Source organism: Amaranthus tricolor, chromosome 9 (genome assembly GCF_026212465.1).
Source record: "Amaranthus tricolor cultivar Red isolate AtriRed21 chromosome 9, ASM2621246v1, whole genome shotgun sequence".
Taxonomy (NCBI): Eukaryota; Viridiplantae; Streptophyta; class Magnoliopsida; order Caryophyllales; family Amaranthaceae; genus Amaranthus; species Amaranthus tricolor.
The window spans coordinates 15670574-15698005 of record NC_080055.1 but is presented as its reverse complement, the minus strand read 5'-3'; the positions used below and the strand labels follow the sequence as shown (position 1 = coordinate 15698005).

Below are 27432 nucleotides of genomic sequence, written 5' to 3'. Positions count from 1 at the left end.
ATTAACATGGTTCACCATCAACGTGATAGCTACATCCACCGGCACCGAGAATAAACTTTTCACTATAAACCGGGAGATTACAAGATGAACATGAGAAACCACAACAATGGCTCTCCAAGCTTTTTTTCTCTTAGTTTTCCTCGCTTTGTGTTTTGCGTTGCATCCTATTCTAATTCTAATTACATGGGGCCTTTATATAGTATACCTCATAATAAGAAGGAATTAGGTTAAGAAAATACAAAAGAAACCGTCAAAAACAAAGAATAACCGGCCAAAAACGTGCCAAGAAACTACCATTACGCGAACCGTGTAAAACTACGCGAGCCGCGAAATGAAGACAGAACGCACTCCGCGCCTCGCGAACTGGGAAAGCACATACTCCGCGCCCCGCGGAGATCCTACTGTTCGAGTCACTGTATTTCAACAATTATATACAACTTTATCGGTTAGGTTCGACACTCTAACAAGCCATAAATTAAGTAAAGTCAAATCCACCTTACGGCATTCACGTATTAGTTACTCAAAGACTCATGATCCTCTCCATTACTAAAAATGTACTGGAGGGTTCATTACTCAATCTAATAACTATAATCGCTTTATGGAGTTTTTAATAGGAGGATTTTGATATTTTATTTTTTATGTAAAATATGTGTCAAAATTCTAGTATAGGTAATAGAGAAACGTAATGGAGAAACCTAAGACATAAATGGACGCTTGAACAGTCAACGTCTTACTTGAATAGACGTCTTTGACCATGAACTAATCAGTTGGACATTCGGTTGAAGTATAGGACATCATACACTCTCTCTGAATGCAGGCTATCATACATCCAAAAAATCATGGAGACGAGACCATTTTGATTTTTGACCTGGGAAAATAACATGCTAGAAAACAGCATATAGATTATGATTCAAGGGCCATTGCTCATTCTTAAAACGATCATGCCTCGTGAATTGGCACCTAGTCATCGTCATCGACTAACACCATATAGATTATGATCCATGGGGTTGTCAATAACAACTATTTCATGAGTCATCCAAGAGATTCAAAACACTTAACATTACTATCAATATTGGTTTGTTACGCATGTCTTTCGTTACGAAAATTAGGAAGAACTTGGTTTAGCAAGCTCTGCTTAAGCCACAATACAGAAGGCAAAAGCTTGAGGGTTGCAAGTTATGAGCTCTTAGGCATCAAACAATGGTTACATTACAACATCCATAACTTGATGATCATTTCCCAGGAAGTTGAATGCAGCAACAGACTTCTGCTAGGTGTCTTCTGAGCGGTTGCGGCTCTAGATTAAAAATGCAGAGATTATAACTCAAAGAGAGTACAACAGGCAGCAGATAAATGTAAAGCAGCATTCCTATATGCTAAGACAACAATATTCTATTACCCCAATGTCATTAAATGACTCCCATGTAAGTGGAGTTTAGCGGGTCAGCTGTAAACAACCTTACCCTCGTCAGTGATAAAAATAAGATTATTTTTGGTTGACCCCTTGGTAACAAATATAATCTGCAACTATATATAAATCAAAAGTGCACATGATTATATGAGTCATATTATTATACTCCTTATGGTCCACTCATATTTGCATCATTTGTCATTTTGGTCTGCCTCACTAAATTTGGATCATTTCTATTTTTGAACAATGGCGCACCACTTTCTTTTAATCTCATCCATACAATTTAACTCTCTTTTTCATCCACACAATGCATTCTCTCTCTTCATTCATTACCATTATCCACTCATTTCTTAAAAAACTCTAACTTTCTCGTTGATTCTATTCTAATGGGACAGAGGAAGTAGTTCATTGTAATCAGAAATCAAAAAACTATAGATCTTTAATCCCATTGGAATATGGGATACAAAGCAGCATCCACGCCTTTCAATTCCAGGGATGGGAGCGGCATTATGTCACGGACAATGTTGATTATATTAAAGAATGAATGACTTATAAAGCTCCAATTCAGAAACCATAAAAAAGTACCTTTAGTAAGACTCGAAAGAAGAATGCTACATATTCCATCCTCACTCTATGAAGTACTTCTTTTCGAACGGCTGGAGAGATCTTCCAGAAGCCAGTTTGACCTCAACCCCAAACTCAACTTCCAAAAGTCGATGGTTTTGTTTAGAACGATTCATCATAAAAGAAACATTTATATTATCTCCTTTACTGCATCGGATTGGAGAATTGAAGAAGAAGACCTATAATTGACCCCAAAAATTAAGATCAGCTCCAGTAGTAGCAATAGCATCAGTTGATATCATAAATACCATTAGAGGCAACCATAATTGACATAATAACCTTGAATGCACACACTGTGGGACAGATGAAGGATCACATGATTTATCCAACAGCAATGCCCCAGTATAAATAACCTTTAAAATTAAGATAAAAACTTAATTCTCATATCTCAAGTTATCAAGAATATAAGTTTTACTCAAAAATTGCTGCTAGTGTTTCTTGCTTCGGTGTTTCCTTATGCAATCAAGTTTTATTATGTCTCCTACAGAGTACTCACTTTGGCAGCAAAGTATACAGTATCCAAGCAATCTAAAATACTTTATTTTCTTTTGTTTATCTCCTTCCTAAAGTGAAGCTAATAAGCAGCATCCAACAATAAAATTGTGCAAGGCTAAGGCCCATCAATACTCATAAAAAGCCAGCACTAGTGACAGTAATCAAGAGAAGACTCAAGCTAAAATACATAGTCCTTCCCTTCCAGCACTAAGTCTCATTAAACTTTGTTTGCATAGAAGGAATTGGAAGGAAATGAAAGGGAAAGAATCAACGGCATACAATTTCCTTTGTTTGGATAACAAATTTAGAGGGTATGGATTTGGAGAGAAGGGATCAGTTCTGTTAATTTTGTTAATGACAAAAACTCTCCACAAGTAAAAAGATTTGAAAAAAAAATGGGTTTTCTCTTCTTCTCCCTCTTAAACAAACAAGGAAACTTTTCTTATTAATCCTTCTCCTTCCTTTCCCTTCGCCCCCCCCCCCCCCTCCCCCTTCTCCTTCCCCTAACCTACTTGTCCTTTCCTCCAATATTTTTATCCAAACATATTGTTAGTTTTGAACGATGCACACTATCTAATGCACTAATTCAATATTTAATATCACAAATTGTTTAGAAATTAAAATTTGAGAAAGTTGATATTAATAACATTAAAATTGAGACTAATCAAACAAGATTTTACTTACCTATGTATTGACATATAAATAAAGAATAATTTATAAATTAAGAGTGCTTCAGGAATAGTGACAAAAAAATGGGACTCAGTGTGCTGGAAGAGAAGGATCAAACGATTATTAGATAGATTATATCGTCTAAAGTTCAAAAGACAGTATAGAAAAAGTTCAAACACGATGTACGCTAATTTGTTGCTCTACTTACTTGCTGACCCCAATGCGTGTTATATTGAAGACTAGGTGCAGTTGTCAGCTCGATCTCACTCATCGCTGGACTTTCACTTCTCCCCTGTGATACCAGAACCAGGAATTAATATTCTTAAAGAAAACAATATCAATTTAACTTTTGACTTATCAAATATGCTACAAATAGAAAAGCTCAACTCACTCGGAAATGAACATCAAACCAGCCTCCAAATCCATCGAACGACACATCCTCATTCAGGATCGATGAATTAAATTGAGTTTTAAGTTTAAGGATATCAACTACTGTGGTAGTCAATAAATCAATCTCCTTAACAGTAGCAGCTGTTCCAATGACTTGATCAGGATTAAGGTTGTTCCACAGAGAAGTCTGAAATTATAATTACCCACTACATCATAGGTGGTACAGGGGGCACTTCATATTAATAAAGATGGACATATGTGATGTGCTGGATCACTGAGATGCATTAAACACAAAAATCATAACTGTTTCTCAGTTATTACTTTATACCAAATAAGGCCAAGGGTGAAACACATTAAGGAGACTAGAAACTCACCATCGGCACCGTAGTTAGAAACATGTTAATACTGTTAAAGTGTGAATCTAAATAGTCCGTAGTCTCAAAAAAGAAAGACAAGCAGCCACGAGAAAACGATACAGCTCTTCAGATGCGCACGAATGCACACGGAGAAGACCAGAGTAATGGACCACAAAACACAAACCTCATCGTGATGATATAACAAATTTCTTGGTATAAAAAAGAAACAATTAAGGTTTCAAGGAAAACAACTTCAGACCACAAATCTGTAAAATGATTTGAAAAAAGTAACAGAGTAAAAACAGAAAGTTTGAATCCAAAGTAATGGCTAACAGCTATGAAAATAATTACACAAAAAAATAATGAAAGAATAAGAATCCACATTTAACCTCAAAAAGAAAACATAGTTGCGTTTTGTCATCATGCTAAATGCCATTAAAAATACCAATTATACTCAGTTGTATAGTAAAGAAAGTAAATATCAACCCTTTCAAAACAATCCTACTACAAACCTGTAGATAGTATTTCCTCTGCTCCTCTCTAAATGGATCAGTGAGTATACTCATGTCCACGCCATAAGAGCTCTTAGTGTCATCAACAAAAGAATGCCATTCGCCCATAGCTCCTTCATAGTGATTCCTTTTCTGATCTATTATATCAGAAGTAATAGGAGCCACCCATATGCGTGCATGACTGGGGTACCTACAACTCCGAATCTCTTCCCATCAGAAAGTCTAACCATGAATGACACGCTAGAGCATAACAATCTCATGAGTCATGACACACATAAAAGATATTTTATACACATCTAGTTGACAATAGACCTCCACAAGTAAAATGGTGCAACAATGTGATTTAGGAATCCACCAAGAATTGCCTATTTAAATTTTGAAGTCTTGAAAATAAACTTCCTACAAACTAGAATATCCTTCCCTTATGGGCAGGGCAAAAGTTAGTATTGAAATCAATTTAATCAAACAAAATACCTCATATACATGCCATCAAAGAGCAATTATTTAGGCAATCAAAGCAATCAGGTCCATCTTCATATATTACCAACTAACTATCCAGTACTACTTTTTGGGTGAACACTCAATGCTGCAAGAAAAAAACCTCAACTGCTAGATACCAGTTTGTTTAATGCAAAGACATTTGAACGGTTGAACCAACTTCAAGCTTGCAAAAGCACCAAACCTTAAACAGCAAGTTATCACCCTATTATACCAACTTTATAGGAATTTGTATTAGGCAGAAAGATTACAAACATTTATTATATAAGAATAAGTCTGTGACAGGACCACTATCTCAATGGTGTCCAGAAGTTTTTTTATTATCAATGGTACCCCGTATTATTGAACGCCTTACAACCGTAACCTTTTAAAATTTTTTTTCCGTCCAAAACCGTTCAAAACCGTTAACTTTTTTCTTTTTTTTTTTTAAATTTAAAATATTTAAAAAAAAAAGAAAAAAGAAAACATTACTTCCCTACCACCCCTCCACTCCTTCCACCACCATAAACACCAACCCTTCATGGCTCTATACATACCATCATGACCACCTCCTCCTCCTCCTCCTTTATCACCATCTCTATCACCACCTCCAATTTAAAAGTTCTCCTCGAACAACTATGAACCCAGAATAAAGAAAATAGTGTTGAAAAATTGGGGAAAAAATTTAAAGTTCTCAAACTTAGAGAACATGATGAAGATGATAAAGAAAGATTGGTAATGCCCTTGTCCTGAGAATGAACAAGAGGACTGTGACTGGGAATGGAATGGGAATTGGAATTGGAATTGGAATTGGAATTGGGATTGGGATTTGGTGCAATTGGTGGTGGTGATAGAGGAGGAGAAGGTGGTGATGGTTAATCAGGTGGATTTGGGTTGCAAATTGGTGGTGTTGAATTAGGAAGAAGTGGTTAATTGGAGGTGGTGATAGAGGAGGAGGAGGTAGGGAAGTAATTTTTTTATGTTTTAAATTAAAAAATAAATGATAAAAGAAAAAAGTTAAGGTTTTTAGACGAAAAAAATTTAAAAAGCTCACAGTTGTAAGACATCCAATAACACGATGGTACCATTGATAATAATAAAAAAATTAAAAAAAAATAAAAAACTTAGGCACACCATTGATAATTTCCCTAGATAATATAAAGATTCTAATACAAATGTATATCAAATCGTAGAAAAATGTGTGTGAATTACAATTGTGTATGGATTGTATGAAAAATGTAGAAGAATGGTAACCTAGAAAGATTACAATGATTGTACAAGCTTCTGAGAGACTTGTGGCTCTCCAATATGAATCAAAAACTCATCCTCAATCTATTTCAAATGAATTATTCCATATTTCCTACCGTTGCTCTTTTTTATACTACTTTTTAATTGCTTAATCCTTTCATTACAATATTATCGAATATTTACTATAAAAAAATGTGAGTTACTTATTACGAGAATTTTTTTTTGTTCAAACCCCACCCCCTTTTGGCCGCTTCTAACTTATGGGACATCGAATGATTGGCCACACTTCAATTGACGTACTTTTAATAGTTGTTACAATACCATATATATTCTTCAATACACAAGTTACAACATGCCATGGGAATCTTTCTTTGGATCCAACATAGTGCTACCATTAAGGATGATATGGTAATTCTTCAAATTTCAACTTACTACATTAAAAAGTGGTGTATTATTTTGGGATGAACTAAAATATAAGCTTGGACTAATAGTTTGGATTTGATGTAATATTATAAGAGGATATAAACTATCACAATAAAAGATTTAGTGTGTTCTCATTTAATACAACCAATACCTTAAAATTCTTATAAACAATAAAGGAAAACTATCACTTACATGACTCCTGTATGCTTCAACCATCTATCTCTAGCACATATAACAGAATCAAGCATAGACTCGCGCAAAAGGAAGTACCCCATCCACTCAGATATAATTACATCAACTGCTCAACAAAATAACAAAATTAATTATATGAGATTTAACTTATCAAAATTCAAAACCGAAAGGATAGATATCACCAAACGAGAAATAAATACCTTTTTCCGGAAGAGAGACATCTTCCATGGAGCCTTCAATGACTTCAACAATGCCCTCAAGGCCATTTGCTTTAACAAGATTTCGAGCATGCTCAGACATCTTTGTAGCTTCCACTGCATAGACTTTTCGTGCACCAGCTTGTGCAGACCAAATTGCAAGAATACCACTCCCGGTCCCAACGTCCAACACAGTCTAGCATAAATATGAGAACAAGTATCAAGATTTAAAATTCAATAAGCAATCAAGTGGTCTATTATAAACATTTTGAGGTTAATCACGAAAAAGACACTCCTTTAGGGATCAATTGCTGCCTCATCCCAACAAAGTAAAACTAAAAGTATGGCCTGCTTTGCAAAAAAACGCGTTACAATGATTTGATTAATTTAATGTTGTCCCAAACCCCCATTACAACCCATGTAAGAATATACAAAAATAATTCATATGACTATTCTAAGTAAAATAACAAGGCTTTGAAGCATTAATGTTGGATTTCGAACAATCCAAAATAGATTGGACACATCAGGACTTTATAACACATTAGCCCCAAGTTTATTATAGACAAAAAATGAAAATTTTCAAAAAAAAAAATTACTGGTTTGGATACTTAGACACCTACTCGCCTTGGATTCAATTTCCGAGTTTAAAAAAGATACAATTTTAGCTATACGAGGTACAATTTACAATAAAGTCCAAATAAATTTCTTCAATTATAAAGGAATACAGCTAAAAAACCCTCCATCAAAACAAAAAAAAAAAATTAAAAACGATAGAATCAAAAACATCAGGAAATGTTACTTACAAGTAGCTTTGTTTTCTATCCCACAAAAAGTCACAAAAGCTTTAGAAAAAACATAAACCTTTACTAGTCTAACCATAACCAATATACAAAATCAAGAGAAACTCTAGGAGGTGAGAACATAGTGTACAACTGCGGTAACGGTCACGATCGGGGTAACATGAGTAATACGCTTATGGTAATGCCTAAACATTGGTCGAATCATAAATATCATTGAAAATCAATAGTTTAGTTAGGTCTAACTAAAAATCATATGCCTCAAAACTTCACTTTCATTGGTGAAGTAAAATCAAGCATGGAAAGTGTAAATGTTGAACGAAAAAGGTATAACTTTGCCACAACAAATCATAACACAATTGTTTCCTAACAAAATTGCATAAATATCATTGAAGATCAAATAGTTTAGTGAGGTCTAAAATAGGTCCATAAGTTGTATTTAAGTCTAACATGAATCTAAATAATATAAAATTGGTTTAAAATAAGTTCATAATTGATTTTGGGTTGAGGAATGGTTGTTTCTATATTTTTCTTGACACGAAACCAGATAGACTTATTGGTTTTCAAACAATTAGACTCAAATCATAAAATTAGGGGTATACAATCAACATTATTAGCATCAAAAAGTTGGAATTATTAAAGGTAGAAACTTTCAAGTAGATGAAACAACAAGCACACGATGTGTTACAACAACCCTTTCCTAGCCCACAAAATAATCAAAATACAATTAAACGCTCTCCATGAATCAGAATTCCTGAATTATATATATAATCAACAAAGTATACATCAAGAGAAAGCGCAGTAAGCAATAAAGACAGAAACTTAAAATAAAAGGGGAAATTGCAAACCTTGCCAAGAAAATGGTGCTTGTTCTTAAAAATGGAGTTGAAGTAAGCATTCATTCTAACACGATCAGAAAGCATATCTTTTTGATGGTACAAGAAAGAGTAAGTGCAAAAGTAGTTGGCATAATCAACCCCTTTGTCAACCACTCCAACGCCACCATTGGCTAAGGCTCCTCCTCGTTCTCCCCCGCCATTTGCATTTGAACTTCCCATTTTTCTCTAATTAAGATTAAGATTAATAAGGGAGAGATTCAGAAATCAGACTACAAAAAGGAACGAGTGAAAACGGTACAAGCCTAGAAGGGTTAGGGCAAAGGGCTTTTATATCTTGTGTCACTCACTACTCACTACTCACTACTCACTACTCACTAGTACTCTTGTGTTTCATGGGTGATTTACTAATTTTTATAAAGTGAGCCCCTTTGTGTCTTTGTCTAATTATTTTATTCTATTGTTTAAAAATTCAAAAGAATTCCTTTTCCAAAACAAAATTTAAGAATTTTTCCTATTTATTTACTTGTTCCATTTACTTTTTAAAATTTGTTAAAATTATATTTTATTTTTTAACTTGTATGTTTTTGATATTTTGCGTCATAGTTGGCTATATTTATTTGTATTTAAACTTTTTTTTCTAATTTTTAGGTTGGAACATTATAGGAGCAGGGCGAATGCAACTTGGGTTGGACTAGGCGTTGGCCCAAGTTAACATTCAACACAGATAACATATTAATATCTACAAATTAAGTTACAAATGTGAAGTAGCGGAGCTGTTCTATGCTTTGGCCTAATTTTATTGAAGTACTGTGTTCGAATATTGCAAGGAACGAATTTGTTTTTTGATAACCCAAACCTTCAACATTAGACTCATTGTTAATTTAAAATATTTCTATCAATTTGTATATAAATAATGTTGTCGATTAGTTGGCTAGTTTATAGGGTTGTTGTAGTACGCTATTTTGTTTTGTTGTTGTCTTTGGTTTCAGTGTTTGTCTTTGGTACTGGTTTTTTTGTACAATTTCTCTCTTCACTGCTATAGTTATTGACGGTGTTGTGGCTGAGAGGTGTATTGTGTACCTTTTCTTCCTGAAGAATAAGGTTGTTGTTGTACGAGTCTGATAGGACAGAAAAGAAGTGTTATAGATAATATTTCTTTACAATGAGAACCGTCAAAATGTTAAATTTTAAATATATTTCTTTTATCTTTTTCTTTTTATCATGGGACCTTCTGAACAGAAAGATCAAAGTAACACACAATAGTATGTATATACCTCAAGTCCTCAACTATGGGACAATAGCTAATGTGTCCAAGCCACCATTGTAAGCAAAACCACTTTATTCAATTTCCTTTACTATTTATTACAATTTAGTGGAATACTTGGATACAATTTCTTACTTTTTAGACTTCTAGCTAACTGAAAATTTGCCAAAAACGAGATTCATACAGTAATAGATGTGCTTGTGTTTAAGCATCAGACAGCAGATGCAGCAAGTCAGCAGGCAAACCAACTAACAACTCACGCGTAGCTCGAAGTATTGCAATTGGATTGATCATTTGCATCAAGACAGTAGCAGAGGCAGCAGATGATCAGTAGGCAACAACATCATTACATCACTATTATGGAGTACTCTATGCATTATCACTACATCACTATTATGGGATACTCTATGCATTTATCAAGAACCCCACACCATACCATGCACAACAAGAGTACACCATCAAGAACCCCATAGTTGGAAGGTACAGAGTAGAGACGTACTGTAAGTGTGCCCAATGGGATACTCTATGCATTTATCAAATTTAGAAACATAAGCTATACTTTTTCTAGATTCTAATTAAACATTGGGCAAGGATGTCTCGCCGAATAGTGATGGGTGGATCACAAACATTACAACAACTTATGAAAATCTTGATCGATTTAGGTAGTTTTTATTACTTAAGGGTTGTTTGGTATATAAAGATGGGAAAGGGAAAGGAAAATCAAGAAAGTGAATAGACTTTGCATTTGATCAGTTGAAGGTTCATGCTAAGAATTGATTTAATTACATTTTCCCCTATGTTTATTTTTGTTCTTGAGCCCTAATTTTGTGAATTTAATTTGGATTTTCATTGAAGTTGTGAATAAAGCTAAATAATTGGTTAAAAATAGCAAAAGATTGATTTTCATTTGCTTTTCATATTAGCTTTGATTTTCACTTGATTTTCATTTTAGTTTTGATTTTTCATTTGACTGATTTTCATTTTAGTTTTTCATTTGATTTTCATTTTAGTTTTGATTTTCATTTTCATTTTAGTTTTCAATTGATTTTCATTTTATTTTCATTTTAGTTTTCAATTGATTTTCATTTGATTGTCACTTTAGTTTTCATTGGTAATTTTCATCCTCATACTCATTCCTTCCATAATCAATCTTTAACCTGATATTTTCTTATTTCTTAGTTAATGAAAACATTAATTTGTTGAGCAATCTTGGATCAGAATAGGTAATTCTTTTTGTTACTCTTCCTCATAAAAATAATTTATTTTGAAGCCTAAATATCATGTAATTATTTGTTGGCAATTGTTGGCTAGTAACTTTCGTATTTTCATTGGTGGTCGGGTCTATTTTGGGAGGCTGTAGGATTGTTTGTTGGGGTTTTTTTCTGGGTTGATTGGGCCTTAGGGTCTGTTTTGGGAGCTGATTTGGATCCACATCATAGTTGGATTCATGGATCTACACGGCACAACGACACCAATGGACACCAGTATCATCTAATCAGCAGAGTACAATAGCTTCTGCGGAACATAAGCTTCACCAAGAGCACTACATGCCTGTATAACAGTTTTTGGTTTCTAATAGTATGTTGCAGAGGTATTCTCACTTCAATTAGATTTCTTTTTTTGAATTTGAAGTTCTTCTAAAAGGGGTATATTTTAAATTTGTTGTCACATTATGCAGTAAGTAATTCACTTTCTACTTTTTACATGAGTATGGTAGGAGTGATTAGGAAGTTTGTTCTTCTGGAAGAAATGCAAATGAAATGTGCATGCCATCATCAAGAGTTACATGTAAGATTGAAGGGAAGATTGAAGCTTTAAGGATGACTCTTGATTTTAGTTAAACGATGGCAATTGTGAATTTGCTTGTGGTGATCCCAGTCATGACTAATGCATATGTATGCCATTTTAATGTGCAACCTATTTACAATGAACTTGATGGACGTTCTCCTCAAAAGATGAATCGCGTAGCAAGAATCACAATAGTTGTCACTGTGGTTTATGATTTTACCTTTTTTTTCCGGATATTTGTTGTTTGGAAAGAACATTAAATCTAATGTTATTACCAATTTTGATACAGATCTAGAAATTGCTTATAGTGATATCCTGAATTACATAGTTCGAATAGGATACATTCTTCATCTAATTCTTGTTTTTGTAGTTAACCATTTCTCATTGTGCAAAATTGTTAATACCTTGATATTAGCGGATTCAGCTCCTTCAGTGAGTAAGAAAAGCCTTTATATCCTAACTTCATTATGAGCAACATGAGAATTCAGAAAATGTATGAGTCATGGATGATCAAAATATAAGAGGATGCATGAGTCATTCATGTCTATCTATACATCTTCAGCAATTGCACCATCGCGAGCACAAGATTAACACATTAAAAAAAGCTTTCCTTGCTTTATTATCGATTTTACTTTGTCCAATGTTTGTAGTTAAAATGATCAATTTTTAGACCACTCCAATTATTTTTAAGGAGTAGAATCTGATTTCATTATCCCTAAGACAAGAATCTTCTGTGAAATTTCTACAGGAAAAACATTTGCTCCTATTATATAGATCAAGTGATCAACACCAAACACATTTATCAATGAATAATTAGCATTTGAGGGAGAACATGAAAGTGTTTTGATGCTTTTGCTGTCGATTCATCTTGAATTCCATCTATCTAGTCGAGTGTAGAATAAAAAATATACTGACTTTTCAAGTCTCTTTTCTCCCACACTCATTTTTACTCCCATCAAGCCAAAACTCACTAACATTTATTGTTAAATGGTATACATACTGCAAGGCAAGAACAAAACTCAAACCTTACTCAAACAATAAGAAAATAACATAAGAAAAATAATGAGCTAAGCACATACAATACAAATTACGTCTCAAATCAGTTATTGCAATACTTATAAGATTAACAATTGTTTAGATTTTCAATGGAAATCCCAACTTATTTTATTTAGGCAAAATTATAAAAAACTACCTAATATATACCCCATTTTGTAAAAAACTACCTTATGTAAAAATTTTTGCAAAAAGCTATCTTATAAAATACAATTGTTTGCAAAACACTACCTTATAACGGTTTGTGGCCTTTGACCGCTAACTTTAACCATTGACCCGCATGTGACACTCACGTGATGCTTTAATGTATTTACTTCTTCATTTCAGTTCAGCTTCAAAAATCCTTTCTTTCATCCTGCCATTTCCATCGATAAACCCTAATTATTCTTTCTTTCGCTTTTCTTTCTTTCTCCTTGATTTCCAATCCCTAAATCATTCAAAGATCAATTTTTTCCAATTAATTAGTTATGTCTTGTTCTTCAAGCGAAAATTCAATACCTGAAAAATGTGGGTGTGGAGTTCCCTTTGCAAGGAGGGTTTCATGGACCAAGGAAAATCCTGGAAGAATGTTTAAGACTTGCGTTTTTTATGATCCTGATACAAAATGGAGGGGATGCAAAAAGTTTAAATGGATTGATGAACCTGAAATGACTGTTTGGCAAAGAGAAGTGACTAACAAACTTGTGGAGGACAAGCAACAATTAGCAACTGAAATCAAGATTTTGACATCAAGGGTTTGTTGCTTGGAACATGAAAAGGAACAAGCACTTTCAGAAATTAAAAGGATTAAGAAGAAATGGATGAATGAGAGGAAGCATGGAAATCAGATTACAAGCTTTGTATTAGGGTTTTTCTTTTGTTTTTTGTTGGTGTTGGTTGTTTTAATCAAGGCTAGTAAATGAAGTTTATGACCTATTAAGAATTTGTATTAGTGATTTAGGTATTGTAACATGATTATGATGAATGAATTAGGTTTTTCTTGTTGTTTGAAAATCAGATGTACATATACTTAACCCAGCAACATAATGTATTTATTGCTTTCTGTTCATTGCTTTATGTTTGTACAAATCAGATGCTTTGTGTTAATTGCTTGTTTGCTGTGTTTGTGTATGAAAATTAGATGGCTCATTTGTTGTTTGCTGTTTACTGTGTTTGGAAATCAGATGGCTCATTGTACATACACTTCAATCGTCTATATGGAAATTAGATGGCTCAATTGCATATAGCAATTTACATACTGCTGCATACAGCAATGTACATATTGCTTGGTTCATTTGAACTTAACCCATACAACATACAGCATATAGCAATGAACTTAACCCAATATATACAGCAATGAACTTAACCCAACATATACAGCAATGAACTTAACCCAGCATACAACACACAACAATGTACTTAACCAAGCATACAGCAATCAGATGATTCATTTGCTTACATACAGCAACTACATACTGCACAGCACAATGCACTTAACCAAGCATATAGCAATCAGATGGTTCAATGTGTATCAAATCTGTATTTCAGCACTGATTCAAAACTAAGCAACTTGCACCAATGCTTGCTGCACTAATGAACTTCAGTGTACTCAATCATTTTGGTGAACTGATTTTCAGCACTGATTAAATGTCTATGTAATACTACGTTACCAATCAACTTCAGCATACTCATAACTGATTCAAAACTTATTTTCAACACTAATCAACTTCAGTAGGCATTTCAATGTGTTTCAAATCTATATTTCAGCACTGATTCAAAACTAAGCAACTTACACTAATGCTTGCTGCACTGATCTTACATACGTATATACAGTACCCATGTCAACACTGATCTTAAACAACGATGTAATCAAGTTCAGTACCAATCTCAACACTGATCTTAAACAACAGATCAGATTTTCAGCACTAATCAAGTTCAGTAGCCATATCAAGAATGCTGCACTCAGTTCTCACTTCTCAAAACAGATACTCATCCAATAATCAAGATGTATATACAGCAGCATACAAAACACATTGAGTTTGCTGCAATTAACAAATTTACTAATTCCTGCACAACACAACATTAAACCCATACACAACACAACATTTACTTAATTCAACATAGTAAATTAATGAAACAGAGTACATTCTCAGTTCATATACAGATTTGCTTACATGTAGTTCAACACAGTACATTCTCAGTTCATATATTATACTAATATATGTCTTACATTAAATCAACACATTACAGTCAACATTAATTTACTTTTACAACTCTATATTTGACTTTATTGATCCATTACACATGAAGTTTGTGTTTGTTGTTGACTACTGGAGCAAGGCACATCATTTGGTGTGGACTGTTGAGTAGAAGAAGATCCCATTTTAGGCCTTCCACCCTTTGACTTGATCTTTTTTGGTGGTGGTTTGGGTGGATTCTTGCAGCCTTTTTTGTAGTGACCTAGGTCACCACAATTACCACATCTCCGTTGCTTGAATTCTCTAACAGCACATTCAGCCTTCTTACCTCCTTTACCTTCATCAGCTTCCTTCTTTCTTTTCCTCTTGTTAGGCCTTCCAGGCATCTTTCGATATGGTGGAGGAAGTGGTTTGGCTAAAGTGGTTGTGGGCCACGTTTTGTGTCCTGGCATACCATAAGACTTTGGACCATACGTCTTTTGATACGTTTCTACAAGATACGCCTCGTGGACAAAGTCATTGGCATCTAATTTTCTAAGAACAGTACAAGCTAAGGCATGTTTACAAGGAATCCCTATAAGGTCCCAGCTTCCACAATGGCAAGTTCTATTGGCCAAGTTTACAACGTAAGAGTCATCATTATCATCCACCTCAAACTCACACACATCGGATTACCCTTAAACCATATATTTCCTTTGTATTTTTTTAAATCATTTTGGTGATAGATGGCATCAACACACCTTCAAAGTTACTCAGCCCTTCCCTTTTGGCTGTGCTTCTTTGCATCACATATCTCCTAATCCACTCCATTAGAGAAATTATAAGCTTCCTCCTTGCTTCTACTAACACATTATTGAATGCCTCACAAATATTATTTAACAACATCCCAGACTTACTCCTACCACAAAAAGCATGCCTAGACCAGTGTTTTGTAGGAATAGCAGCTAGATATTCATATGCTTCAACAGAAATATTCTTTATTTCATTCATTTCTCTATAAAAATGAAACTGCAAACGTAAATTGTTACTAATTAGTTTGATATGATCTCAAATATTTAATTGAAGTTCACCCATATATGTCTACAGTAGAACCTAATTTCAGCTTTAGGAATCACTGAGTTCAAAGCTTCAACCAAACCCTACATTAGGGTGTTAACAAGATATGTGTTAATATTAGGGTTATAGCATTAGTTACATTTAAAAAAAGATATGTGCTAACAAGTAATTACATTCATATCTTTTGCCTATCGCTTATGAAGGTGAAAGCTTCACCTCTTGCTTGAACCCAACTACTCGATGCAGTAACCGACCTAAGTTCCTCTACAAGGAGATTTAGAAACCAAGTCCAAGTTTCTACATATTCTGTTTCGACCACAGCCCATGCAATGGGGAAGAAGTTATTGTTCCCATCTTTACCTACAACAGTCAACAAAACCCTAAGGAATTGTCCATTCAAATGTGCCTCATCAACACCTATAATAGGCCTATAGCCAGCAACAAAACCCTCCTTACATGCTGGCAAGCATATATACATCCTTTGGAACAAAGGTGGGGGTGTGTCTATTCCAATGCATTTAACGATTGCAGTGCTTCCTGGATTAAACCTCCTTATTGCTTCCGCACAATCCCAAACCCTGCTATACTCTTCACTAACATCACCATATATCATTTTCATTGCAATTCTTTTAGCCATATAACACTTAGAATACCTCACTTCACAACCTAACTCTCTATTAACCCATTTATTAAATGCCTTTAATTCCCAAGTTGGATTTTCCCTCCAATCATCTAAGTATTTCTCAGCTAAATACAAAGCAGTGACTTTGTTATTTTGGTGTTGGTGACAAGTGTGCTTGGGAAAATAACTCTTTATTTGAAGTGTCTCCTCATCTTTCAACTACACAGCATGAACCTTAAAATAACACTTCTTCTCCTTCCCACAAACACAGTTCACAATTCTAGCTTTCGATTTCATGCAATCGCATCTATTGTAGCAATACACACTGATCCTACTTCTACCATTATGCAGGTAATAATAATTGTAACCACATTCAATAGCATGGTAGCTTAGTGTTTTTCTAAACACATATGTCGAAGGAAACTTAAGGCCTAAAGATAAATTGATCTTACCCTTGAAATCAACCTCAGGATTGAATGTAGGATAGCTGCATATACCTTCCTCATCAACATTCAATGCACCCAAATCATAATCATCAGACTGCGGTTCATCATCATTAAAGTATATGTCTCTATTGTTTTCTTCATCAACCTTCTTATCTACTATCAATCTAATTTCATCATCACCTATAAACACATCATCAAGACCATAAACTACATTTTCTGCAAACAATTCTTCTTCATCACCACAACTATAATCATTATCACTACTATCCTCAAAATCAGAAACTTGTTGCTCTATGTGGCCTCTCACATTTGGTGTAAGGTTTAGGGTAGAAATAGCGGCTGAGTTATTTGTTTTAGATCTAGGGTTAGCACTTGAAGATTCTTTATAACCCGTATGTGTGACTGGTGGTCCCAATAGCCCGGCATCAACATCTACATTTGCTCTTTCCAACTCATCCACAACCTCATGTGGCACATCAAAACTTTCATTCACCACCTCATCTACCCTTACATTACCCACCTCAGTTGCCAACTCAGACTGCTTCTTTTTCGAATCACTTGCTTTTTTACGAATTTTCAATTTCTTCATCTTATTGATTTAGCTAATTTTAAGAACCCTAATACATTATTCAGATACAACAACAATCAATTTACAAATTACGAGATAAAAAACAACAAATTCAATAAAAAAACGTAGCAAAAGGAAGCAAATTTGTAAAACGAAATAAATTTTAAATTATACCTAAATTAGAACAATGAAGTACAAAACCATAATTAAGTAGTAGTACATACCAGTATAGGTAAGAACTTTCAATGAGATGAAGTTACGAGGTGGATGGGAGCGAATTGAGGAGTTACAGGAATGGAGTTGTCGCTGGAAATGGCAGGAAGAAAGGAATTTCGAATAGATTGAACTGAAATTAAGAAGTAAATACATTAAAGCATCACATGAGTGTCACATGCGGGTCAACGGTTAAAGTTAGCGGTCAAAGGCCACAAATCGTTATAAGGTAGTGTTTTGCAAACAACTGTATTATATAAAGTAGTTTTTTGCAATAAATTTTTACATAAGGTAGTTTTTTACAAAATGGGGTATATATTAGGTAGTTTTTTATAATTTTGCCTTTTATTTATGACCACTTTGGTATTAACAATCAAATTTAAATCATTAAATGGGGACCTAGTGTCTCGACCTAATTGATCCAGGTACTCGGATAACTCGGGTCGGGACATGGGCCGGCAAAACAAGTAAGCAACTAGCCGAATACCCGAATTACCGGTACCCGTTAATGAACACCCCTACTCAAAGTAACTATTTTGAATATCTGCTTTTTAAATCTTACGTAAGTGTTTTAAGGTATAAAGTGGGTGCATTATGTAACAAAGTTAGTGTTTTAAGATTCATATTATGTGTTATAATTCCTAAAATTTAATATTTTTATATTCATCTTATTTATGTGTTTCAATTGAAAATCTAAAGTTTTTGCTTATTTCTGTGTTTTGAAGTATAACCATCAAGGTAAGTAAGAGATTTTTCAGCCAAAATTACATTATTTTTTCATTTTCATTACCACCGTTTATTACCACCTACCAAACATGTCGTTATTTCCTTTATTATTTAACTGACATCTTCTCCTTAAATTTGATAAGAAATTCAACAGTTAGAGAAAATAATGAAACTTTCTTTCTTTTGCATTTAGTTCTATATGGGTCATTTCACCTAATGATCTTTCTCACTAGAGTTAGCGATAATAACTTATAAGGAAGAAACATAAGTAATCCATAATCCATGTTGGATTGTCAAAATGTATTAATAGTTTTTCTTTGAACCAAAATCCTTGCTTAACTAGGGAACCAAATGGATCCATATAAAGCAGTATCCACAACTTGATAACTTCATTGATACTTAAATAGCTGCAGGTATTACTAGCCTTACACAAAGAACAAGTAAAAATCCAAAAGGTAACACATTACAGGAGGGCAAAGGGTCAGAAACCAGCCCTTGGAGCAAATATATTACAGTTGCAACGTCTGTCCAGCCTCGACTTTGGGCAAAACACTAATTCAATAAGAAACGATCACAAGTGACAACGATACAACACCAACAAGGTAAACGCCAAAAATTACAAAAAGGATAATAGTTTTTGAAAACATTAAAAATAGAGACTACACGAGCTTCTCGAGTAGAAGTCTCTTCAGTAGCTTGCTTCAACTTTGTCTGTCGAAAAAATCCATGAACAAGAAGCAGTCTTCTAAAAAGCTAACGGAAACTAATTCATTTTTCTTCTTCCATTTCCTTGATAAAGGAAACGTCGGAACATCTGGGTCTCGGTGATAGCAGCACAACCTTGTCTTGATCAGTATCTTCACTTTCCGTGTGTTCATGTGTGCCTGCTGAAGATGATTCCATCCCGTCTTCTGAATTCCATATAAAACTCATTAGCTACTTAAAACAGTTACTTTGTCCTTAAATAACAGGTCACATAGATCAGCCTGCAGGCCAAAATCCCTAGCTTTTGAGCCATCTTGGCCCGAGCTTGTGGGTTAGGTCGAATTTGATAATCTCTACTTTCAAGAGACTACTTAGTGATATACCTACGCATTCGTAGTACTCGGGTGACTGTTTTACAGTTGTTACTTGCAGGCTTTCAGGAAGCAAGCAGCTACATACGGCACCTGAAACGCAGCCAAATCGAATGTTGTTGATCATGCTATGAAGCCTGACATCATTGTTATAAAAGACTAAAAGAAGAAAAGCTCATCCTAATCATGAATGGAAACGGCAATGCTCATATACGATATTATATAGACAATGTTCATTTCAGCTAGTATCATCTGTCATGAGCAGTTCATCTGGTGGGTCAAGGCTAAATGATCATTCTTGGTGTCAAAGAGATGAAACGTAAATATCAGAAACAAAAGCCTCAGCATGTAATGCTTTACAACAGTATTTTTTTTTCCTCTTAAAGCACATAGCATATGGTAATGGCTATGTCAAAAAAGATCTGTTTCCTAGTTGTCTGCTCTATAATGAAAAATAGATGGAGCATCCGAATAATACATGCACAACTAGCCTAAAGCCAATCAAACATCAATAATGGTGATTTAAAAGAGAAATGAGTTCTCCGTTCAGACTAAGAACACATGGTGAAAAATGAATTAAATACGGGAATATGAGATGTCCATAAAACCGAGTTTATCTTCAAGAAAGAAATTTTCAGTGCAACATAAATATCAAGGCAATCAAACACCTATTGGAAAGCATGCATGGAAGAACTTTCAGCAGCTGAGCACATACCAGCTCGGGCAAGACGGTTGACCCATCCAGGGATTCTTTTGCCGGTCAATCTATAGCAAATGTCATATGAGAAATGATTGCAATTTTTAGTGATGAGATGATAAGTATCTCCATGATACTCAGACGCGACCCTTTCAATAAAAGTTCGAAATTCAGATTGTGACATACTCGTCCGACCCATTGGTATCGAACATCTGTAAATAAAACCCGGACAGCTCCTTGGTTCCACTTCGAAAACCCCACTAGCGGGGAAATCATGGGCTCCATATCCGTACTCCATGCCATGGACTGCTTGTATCAGATACAAAAAAGGGTTTTTGTTAAGAACATATTAAAAGGAAAACTTAAATCAATGTTGCAAAAGGCATAAAGCAAACTCACATGATAAGGATTCTGAAGCCTAGGCAAGAGGCAAGCAAGAGGCAAAGGTGTTTGCAAAGGCAAAGTGAAGTGCACTTTTCTCTAAAACAGTAAATTTAAATAAAGAAAATTCACTCTGATTATCCACCTTATGTAAGCTAATTACTGTTACTTTTCCACAATAACTAACATAGTGATACCCATATTCAGGTTAACAAGTTGTACTTGTGATGTAGACAAGAGTTAGAGTCACGAGGTTTCAAATTATATCGGAGCAAGATTGAGTACATGGAGTGTAATTTTAGCACAAGTGAGATAACGAGAGGCATTATAAAACTATACGCGAAAGAAATCACTTCAAGTGGATCCCTCAAATACCTTGGGTCTATATTTCAGGGAGTTGGCACATCCAGCAAGATGTGACTCATAGAATTAAGCGTGGCTGACAAAAATGAAGAGCGATTACTAAGATATTATGTGATTGAGGTATGCCCTTAAAGTAAAAGGATATGTTTTATCGAACAACCATTAGACCAACAGCATATGGATCAGAATGGCTATTAGAAAGGATCATAGTAGAAATATAGAAGTAGCAAAAATGTGAATACTTCGATGGATGTGAGGGGGTACCTTGAGAGATAGAATTCGAAATGAAGATATAAGAATTGGTTTACGAGTTGCAAATATAGAGGAAAAGATGAAAGAGAATCGTTTAAGATGGTCCGGGCATGTGCAAAGACAAGGTAAGAAAGATAGAAAGCTACAGCTTGAGAGACTTAAAAACAGGGCGAAAAATACTAAAGATGACTTGGAGGGCAAGAGTGGAAAAGTATATAAATGACCTAGACTCGCGAATTGAGATGGTAGGAATTCGAAATGAATGAAGAAAAAGAATCCACGTGGACGACCATTAAAACTGATATATTGGTTCATGTAGCCAACCCCAATCTTTTCAGATTAAGAAACTGGCATTATTGTTGTGAACAGCTACTTTTGTCTTGGTTTTGATTTTCTTATACTCGGCTAAGTTTTTATCATTCCCAAATTTTCCTAATGCAAGATAGCACTTTTTCTTTTCCTTGATAAATGCTTTGACCTCCACATTTCACCACATTGTATCCTTCTTTACCACGTACTTACCTCTAAATCTCCTCAAATCTCCTAGTTATTCGGATGATATAAGTTTTCATCTTTGTCCAATTATCCTCTGCATCCAAAGTCATCTCCCAATTTGCTTATTCAACAACTTTCTTGGGAAAACTTAAGCAGTATCCTCTTTTAATCTCCACCATTTAATCCTATGTTATTCTTTGGCTTTCTTCATCTTTGGTTTTGGTTAGAGGCAAACATCTCATATAAGGAGTTTGTGTTGGGTGGCTACAGTACACTCTTATAGGATAACTTTACCATTTAGGCATATACCTCTATTTATCATCCTTTTCAAAAAGTAGTTAATTTGAATTGTGATTACTCTACTGTAGTCTTATAACTTACCAGGTGGCTATCTTTCTTTTTAAATTATGTGTTAGCAATCAACAAATTGAAAGGGAGTGCAAAATCTTAAATGGACTTTTTCTCTACATTCCTAGTTCAATAGTAAAACCTCGATGAACGTTTTCATAGCCACTATGACATAACCCTATGTGTTTTTCATTCATTGGTATGTTTTGTACCATATTATTGAAATCCTTCCAAAATTGTCTTTTAATTGATTCATCTATCCCTACTTGAGGTGCATATGTGCTTATGACATTTAAATTCTCTTTAACGTATAAAATATTCATTCTTATAATACTATCGTTCTTCCTCCATACATCTACTACATCCTTAGATGTTCGCTCATTGATAATAACATAAACTCCATTCTGATTTTTATCTTGTCTCGTGCACAACAATTTATATTCGTTCCTTTCAACTACTATGGTTTTGGCGTTATCTCTAACCCATCATGTCTATTGTACACATAATTTTCCTCGTTTCAATGATATCTACCAGCTCATAAAACTACCAATCAAGCTACCAATGTTCAAAGATTTCATTTTTAACTTAAGTCTCTTGGTTTTCCTTAACCTGCTATGCTTAAACCCTATGTGCTCTTGCTTATTTGACACCACACTCAGGCCATGTGACGCATCATTTCTGTACGACGTATCCTGGTATAAGTAACCCCAACCTTTGCTCGTTTGACACCACATTCGAGAAATGTGGCATGTCGCTTCTAGACGACAACCTAGCAATCATTGCATGCTTTTTCACTGCACTCAAGCCTAAGAAGTGCAGTGTCAATGTTACTGAGTAGAGGAGGGGATGATCATCTTCAAGAAACACAATACGCTAAGTCTAAGGCTGACTGGTGACTAATACTAAGGTCATGTTTGGTATGCAGTTTTTATATACAAGGTAATGGAATGGTAACATTGTTTCCATCACTTTTTGTTTGGTAAATATTTTTTGTATTCGTTTACATTTCTTCACATTAACAGTTGCCACTACTTTGTTACTACTCATACATAAGCGGAAAAAAATTCCACATAATTGAAGAAATAAAATCATTTCACCAGCCAACTATCATCTTTGCTCAATCACCTTCACTACTATGACTTATTACAAAGGAGGAAAAAGAGAAAAAAGAGAAAAAAAATTAACCAATAGCTTCAAATAGAAATGTATGTGGACCAATATGGTAGATTATGATACCACGATTGTTGATTAAGCTTTAAGCTTTGTAGTACAAAAGGGGAAAAGGGAAGATGGTGGAACTAAACTCGAAGTTCCGCCATTGTTTATTGGGCTTTAAGCTTAGTGGAAATTTGAGAAATACATCATCAAAAATGAAATAAAGAAACCGAAAGAGATTTCATCACGTAATTGCTTGAAAAATAAGAGATAAAACAAGCAAATTACTAAAATTAGCATCAAATTCACATTCAATTTGATGAAAAGATAAAATCTAGCAATGATAGTGTTAGTTTTGGAATGTCTATGGTTATCAAAACTTCAACTACAATACGAGGGAAGAGAGTAATGGTGGATCGGCGACTATGGTTGTGCTGGTGGGAGTTGTGAAGGAAGGATCGAGAACATGTTAATATGCAATTTCCATTTTTCAAGTGTGCGGTGTACCAAATAAACTTTAACAAAGTAACGGATTTAAATACAATCCACACCGTTACTTCCTTTAACGAATATTATTCCATTTCTATAGTTGAGTATATACCAAACACCTCCTAAATTGATAAGAATACCATGATTCTCCTATCTAATTAAACTATATGAGTAAAGTGTAGACTATTGTGAATAATGTAACAGTGAAATACTTATCTCAATCACACTTTTCTTACACAAGGTTAACAAGATTGATCATGATTGCTCTTGATCCACAACTTAGATTGATCATGATTCATGAGTTAGACCAATGGATCCCCAGATAAATTTCTCCTTTGAAGGAACATTTGGTAACCTTAGGTCAAATACACAGCTCATTTTATTTCACCCTCTAACAACTTCAAGATCAAGACCGTCAAATGATACCATTTCATAGTACATACCAAAATTAGTCTTCTTAAGAGAATCATTCAACATTATCTTAACAAAATCTATCTCTACAGCTCCATATTCACGATTAATGATCCTAATTAAGCTACTATATCACAGAAAAAATTTACTCATAAGCTTGACAAGCTCCTCTATTTGATTCTCTTAGACTAATGGGGTCTTTGGTATAATAAGTTAAAATGTAATGGAAAGGAAATAAATAAATTAAGTAAGGGTAATGGTAAGTGTTGTTATTATTTGTTTGGTATGAAGAGAGCAAAGGGAATCAGAAAAATGATGGGTTGATAGCACATATGAGCAGCATACTATCATACAACATCATTTTCTTACTTCCATTTTATCCGAATTGCCAAAATCTTGCACTATTTATTGCCAAAATCCATTCTATCCGAATTTTCAACATCAATTTGGAAAACAAGTTTGGATGTAAGGGAATTTGTTACAACACTAATATGAGCAGTAATAAGTTAGAGGATTATATTTCCATAGAGTAACGTAAACGAATGCTTTAAAGTCAAAATAAACAACATGTAACGAATTGAGTTATGAACAGGATACCAAGCACGCCCTAAACTTCCATAAATTAAGAAATATCCTGATTGAAAACTGTTAGCAAATCAATTATTAATGATCCTAATTAAGCCACAATAACTTTTTTGTGCGTAAATCAATAACTGTTATCAACATAAACAATCATCAATCAATACAAATCAAGCCCCTTCATGCATCATGTATAGAAGCAAAATCATCATACTGTTGTAAACAGTCAGACCATTCCAACCAACAATCTCCAATCAATACAAAAAAAAGGAAAATGACAAAGATAAGGAACAAAGAGATTCAAGATTTAAGTAAAATAACAACAATAAGAATAGCAAATAATGATAAGAATTACCTTCAATGCCAGAATGAAAAATTCCAAAACCAAACCAGTAGGTGTAATTATTAAGAGGGGTGAGATCATACACATTCAACACCACCGGGGTTTCAAATCCTCCATTACTTTTACTTGATGATTCCATTTTCAAAGCTCTTTTTTTAAATAAATTTCTTCAAAAATCAATTGGATCTGCCCAAAGCTCTTTTCCAAGATTATAACATTAATAATTGGGTATTGGAAAAATCGCAAATCCCAGAAAACCCAGTATCATACCAGGGCTGCTGAGATGAGCCCAGGACACCTGCATACAGGTAGGTGTCTGTCGGGGGGAGAATTTGTGCAAATTTGGAACTTTCAGAAATGAAATACAAAAAACTTTTAAAAAGTCTAATTGCATACTTGTACTAATCAGGCTATTACAAGTTTTTTTCAAAAAAAATGGCACCCAACTCAGAATTCCCCGACAGCCAATCGCCAATCCAAAGATATTTCATTTGCAATTTAACTGAGATTTGACGACTTTTTTCACTCCTTCACGTTACCTTAAATAACTTCCTACAAAGAATTGTTTACGAAAATTAAAAATAATAAAATTATTTAGATGATGAATACTTTATACTCCCTCCTATTCATCTCACATTTGACTTTTCACGGATTTTAAGGAGAGTTAAAAGTGGGACCCTAAGGGTAAGAAAGAGTATGGTATTATGAGTTTTTAATGTAAGAGAGGAAATTTAATATGGGTGATGGAGGGTATAATTGAAAATAGGTAAAGCTACTAACGGCATAAAAGTCAAAAACCCATACCAAAAATAGAATTGAGACAATTAAGGTGACTTGACCATAAAAAAATAGGACACATAACCTGAATCGGAGGGAGTATTATTTTATTAAATAATATATTTGATCGAGAAAAAGTAAAGACCATAAACATTAAAAAATATTTAAAAAATATTTGGTACAAAAATATGAAGATCACAAAAATTAAACAAATGTTTTTAAGTGTTCATTCGGGTTATCGGGTTGGTTTCGGACGTGTGTTATTCGATTCGGTTGTATTTCGAATCGGTTATATTTCGGATGCATGTTGCGACGGGTCATACTCGAGTCAGGTCGATTAGTTACGGTTCGGTTGAAGATCGGTTATTCGAACTATGGGGTTAGTATCAGGTCGGTGTCGGTTAAAGTTTGTGTCGAGTTTCAATCGGTCTCGGGTTGTCATCGGTTAATAATTGGTTCGGTTTTACCAAGTACAGATCAGGTTCGGGTATTTTTCAAGTAGAATTCGGCAATGAATTGCGAATTACTAATTACTATTGATCGAATCAGTATCAGATTAAGTTGTTAGTCATTTTTAATTAATGATAAGGTTCCTTTACTTAAAGCAAAATAGTGAAAATGCAAATCAATTAGTGATCATTATTACATTGTTACTTTTACTTATTTGACCGGAAAATTAAAATTATAAAGTTCTATCAATTTTCATCTAATTCGATTAAAAGTAGTTAAATAAACATTGACCATTGATTATTAACTCTAAATATATGAAATCATATATTTATAAAATTTATTTTATTAAAATATTTATGACTTCATTAGAATAACTAATAGATGATTGAATATGAATCGATCATACTTCTATGTAAAAAATTGGTTCGAGTTTATAGCAGTTCGATCTAAACTTCGTTTGGGTTAAGTCGGTTTTAGTTGTATCGAGTTCGGTTTTGAGCATGATTCGGGTCGGATATGACTCGAGTCGGTCATTATTAGGTTCGGGTAATCTCGGTTAACGGTTATGTGTCGGTTAGAAAAATCGGTTACAGCTCGGGTTCAGTTTTCCCATTTTCGGTTTTCAACCGGTTCGTATATAGCTTCAAGTCGGGTAATGTCGTTTCGATAAACCTAAAAAAGGAACACATTTTCAGGTCGGTTTACTTTCGATTTCGGATAGGATTTTCGGGTCGGGTCACTTTTGAACAGCTCTAGTTTTTATAAAGTTACTGAGAAATATGTAGGAATTATAAGGCACATAAGCAATGTAAAAAAGTTAAAATGAAGTTATTGAAAATATATAGGGACCGAGGGAGTATTATTCTAATATGGGGTGATCTTTCAAAATGTCCCTCTGACACTAAAGTAAGTTCACGACTTCTTGATTAAAAATGGCGAATCAGAATTAAGATTTTAGGGAAATTATCAATAGGGAGCCTTGTATTTTAGCACTTTATCGATAGTGATCTTTTAGTTTCGCTCTTACCACCGAATAATTCAATTTTTTTTCAAGAGTAACCTTATTGAAGTTT

The 27432-nt window shown here is 34.2% G+C and overlaps 3 protein-coding genes across 3 annotated transcripts; 1 reads left to right on the top strand and 2 right to left on the bottom strand.

Annotated features, from left to right (window-relative positions):
- Positions 1-1030: 1030 nt before the first annotated feature.
- On the bottom strand, positions 1031-9050 carry LOC130824055 (protein arginine N-methyltransferase PRMT10). Its single transcript, XM_057688933.1, has 8 exons — positions 8640-9050; positions 6998-7190; positions 6798-6903; positions 4458-4647; positions 3591-3776; positions 3408-3491; positions 1997-2214; positions 1031-1297 (listed from the first exon to the last, which is right to left on the bottom strand). Exons 1-7 carry the CDS (start codon positions 8847-8849, stop codon positions 2038-2040), a joined length of 1146 nt encoding a protein of 381 aa, XP_057544916.1. The 5' UTR covers positions 8850-9050; the 3' UTR covers positions 1031-1297; positions 1997-2037.
- A 2688-nt stretch (positions 9051-11738) lies between these two features.
- On the top strand, positions 11739-14013 carry LOC130823292 (amino acid transporter AVT6E-like). Its single transcript, XM_057687914.1, has 4 exons — positions 11739-11888; positions 11935-12114; positions 12245-12324; positions 13899-14013. The coding sequence occupies exons 1-4, from the start codon at positions 11739-11741 to the stop codon at positions 14011-14013; spliced, it is 525 nt and encodes a 174-aa protein (XP_057543897.1).
- A 4950-nt stretch (positions 14014-18963) lies between these two features.
- On the bottom strand, positions 18964-25641 carry LOC130824054 (deSI-like protein At4g17486). The gene is made up of 4 exons (XM_057688932.1): positions 25145-25641; positions 20335-20622; positions 19632-19712; positions 18964-19454 (listed from the first exon to the last, which is right to left on the bottom strand). The coding sequence occupies exons 1-4, from the start codon at positions 25269-25271 to the stop codon at positions 19312-19314; spliced, it is 639 nt and encodes a 212-aa protein (XP_057544915.1). The 5' UTR covers positions 25272-25641; the 3' UTR covers positions 18964-19311.
- Positions 25642-27432: the final 1791 nt, after the last annotated feature.

What these genes read in the sequence shown, in the direction of transcription:
- LOC130824055 (XM_057688933.1), bottom strand. Translation starts at nt 8,849, where the DNA reads ATGGGAAGTTCAAATGCAAATGGCGGGGGAGAACGAGGAGGAGCCTTA. An exon ending in TGTCTCTCTTCCGGAAAAAG is followed by an intron (nt 6,904 to 6,997) that starts GTATTTATTTCT and finishes TTTGTTGAGCAG; the next exon opens with TTGATGTAATTATATCTGAG. An exon ending in GGTTTGATGTTCATTTCCGA is followed by an intron (nt 3,492 to 3,590) that starts GTGAGTTGAGCT and finishes CTGGTATCACAG; the next exon opens with GGGAGAAGTGAAAGTCCAGC.
- LOC130823292 (XM_057687914.1), top strand. Translation starts at nt 11,739, where the DNA reads ATGGCAATTGTGAATTTGCTTGTGGTGATCCCAGTCATGACTAATGCA. An exon ending in TCACAATAGTTGTCACTGTG is followed by an intron (nt 11,889 to 11,934) that starts GTTTATGATTTT and finishes TTGTTTGGAAAG; the next exon opens with AACATTAAATCTAATGTTAT. An exon ending in TCGATTTTACTTTGTCCAAT is followed by an intron (nt 12,325 to 13,898) that starts GTTTGTAGTTAA and finishes TTTGGAAATCAG; the next exon opens with ATGGCTCATTGTACATACAC.
- LOC130824054 (XM_057688932.1), bottom strand. Translation starts at nt 25,271, where the DNA reads ATGGAATCATCAAGTAAAAGTAATGGAGGATTTGAAACCCCGGTGGTG. An exon ending in TTTTCATTCTGGCATTGAAG is followed by an intron (nt 20,623 to 25,144) that starts GTAATTCTTATC and finishes TGATACAAGCAG; the next exon opens with TCCATGGCATGGAGTACGGA. An exon ending in CAACCGTCTTGCCCGAGCTG is followed by an intron (nt 19,713 to 20,334) that starts GTATGTGCTCAG and finishes GCTGCGTTTCAG; the next exon opens with GTGCCGTATGTAGCTGCTTG.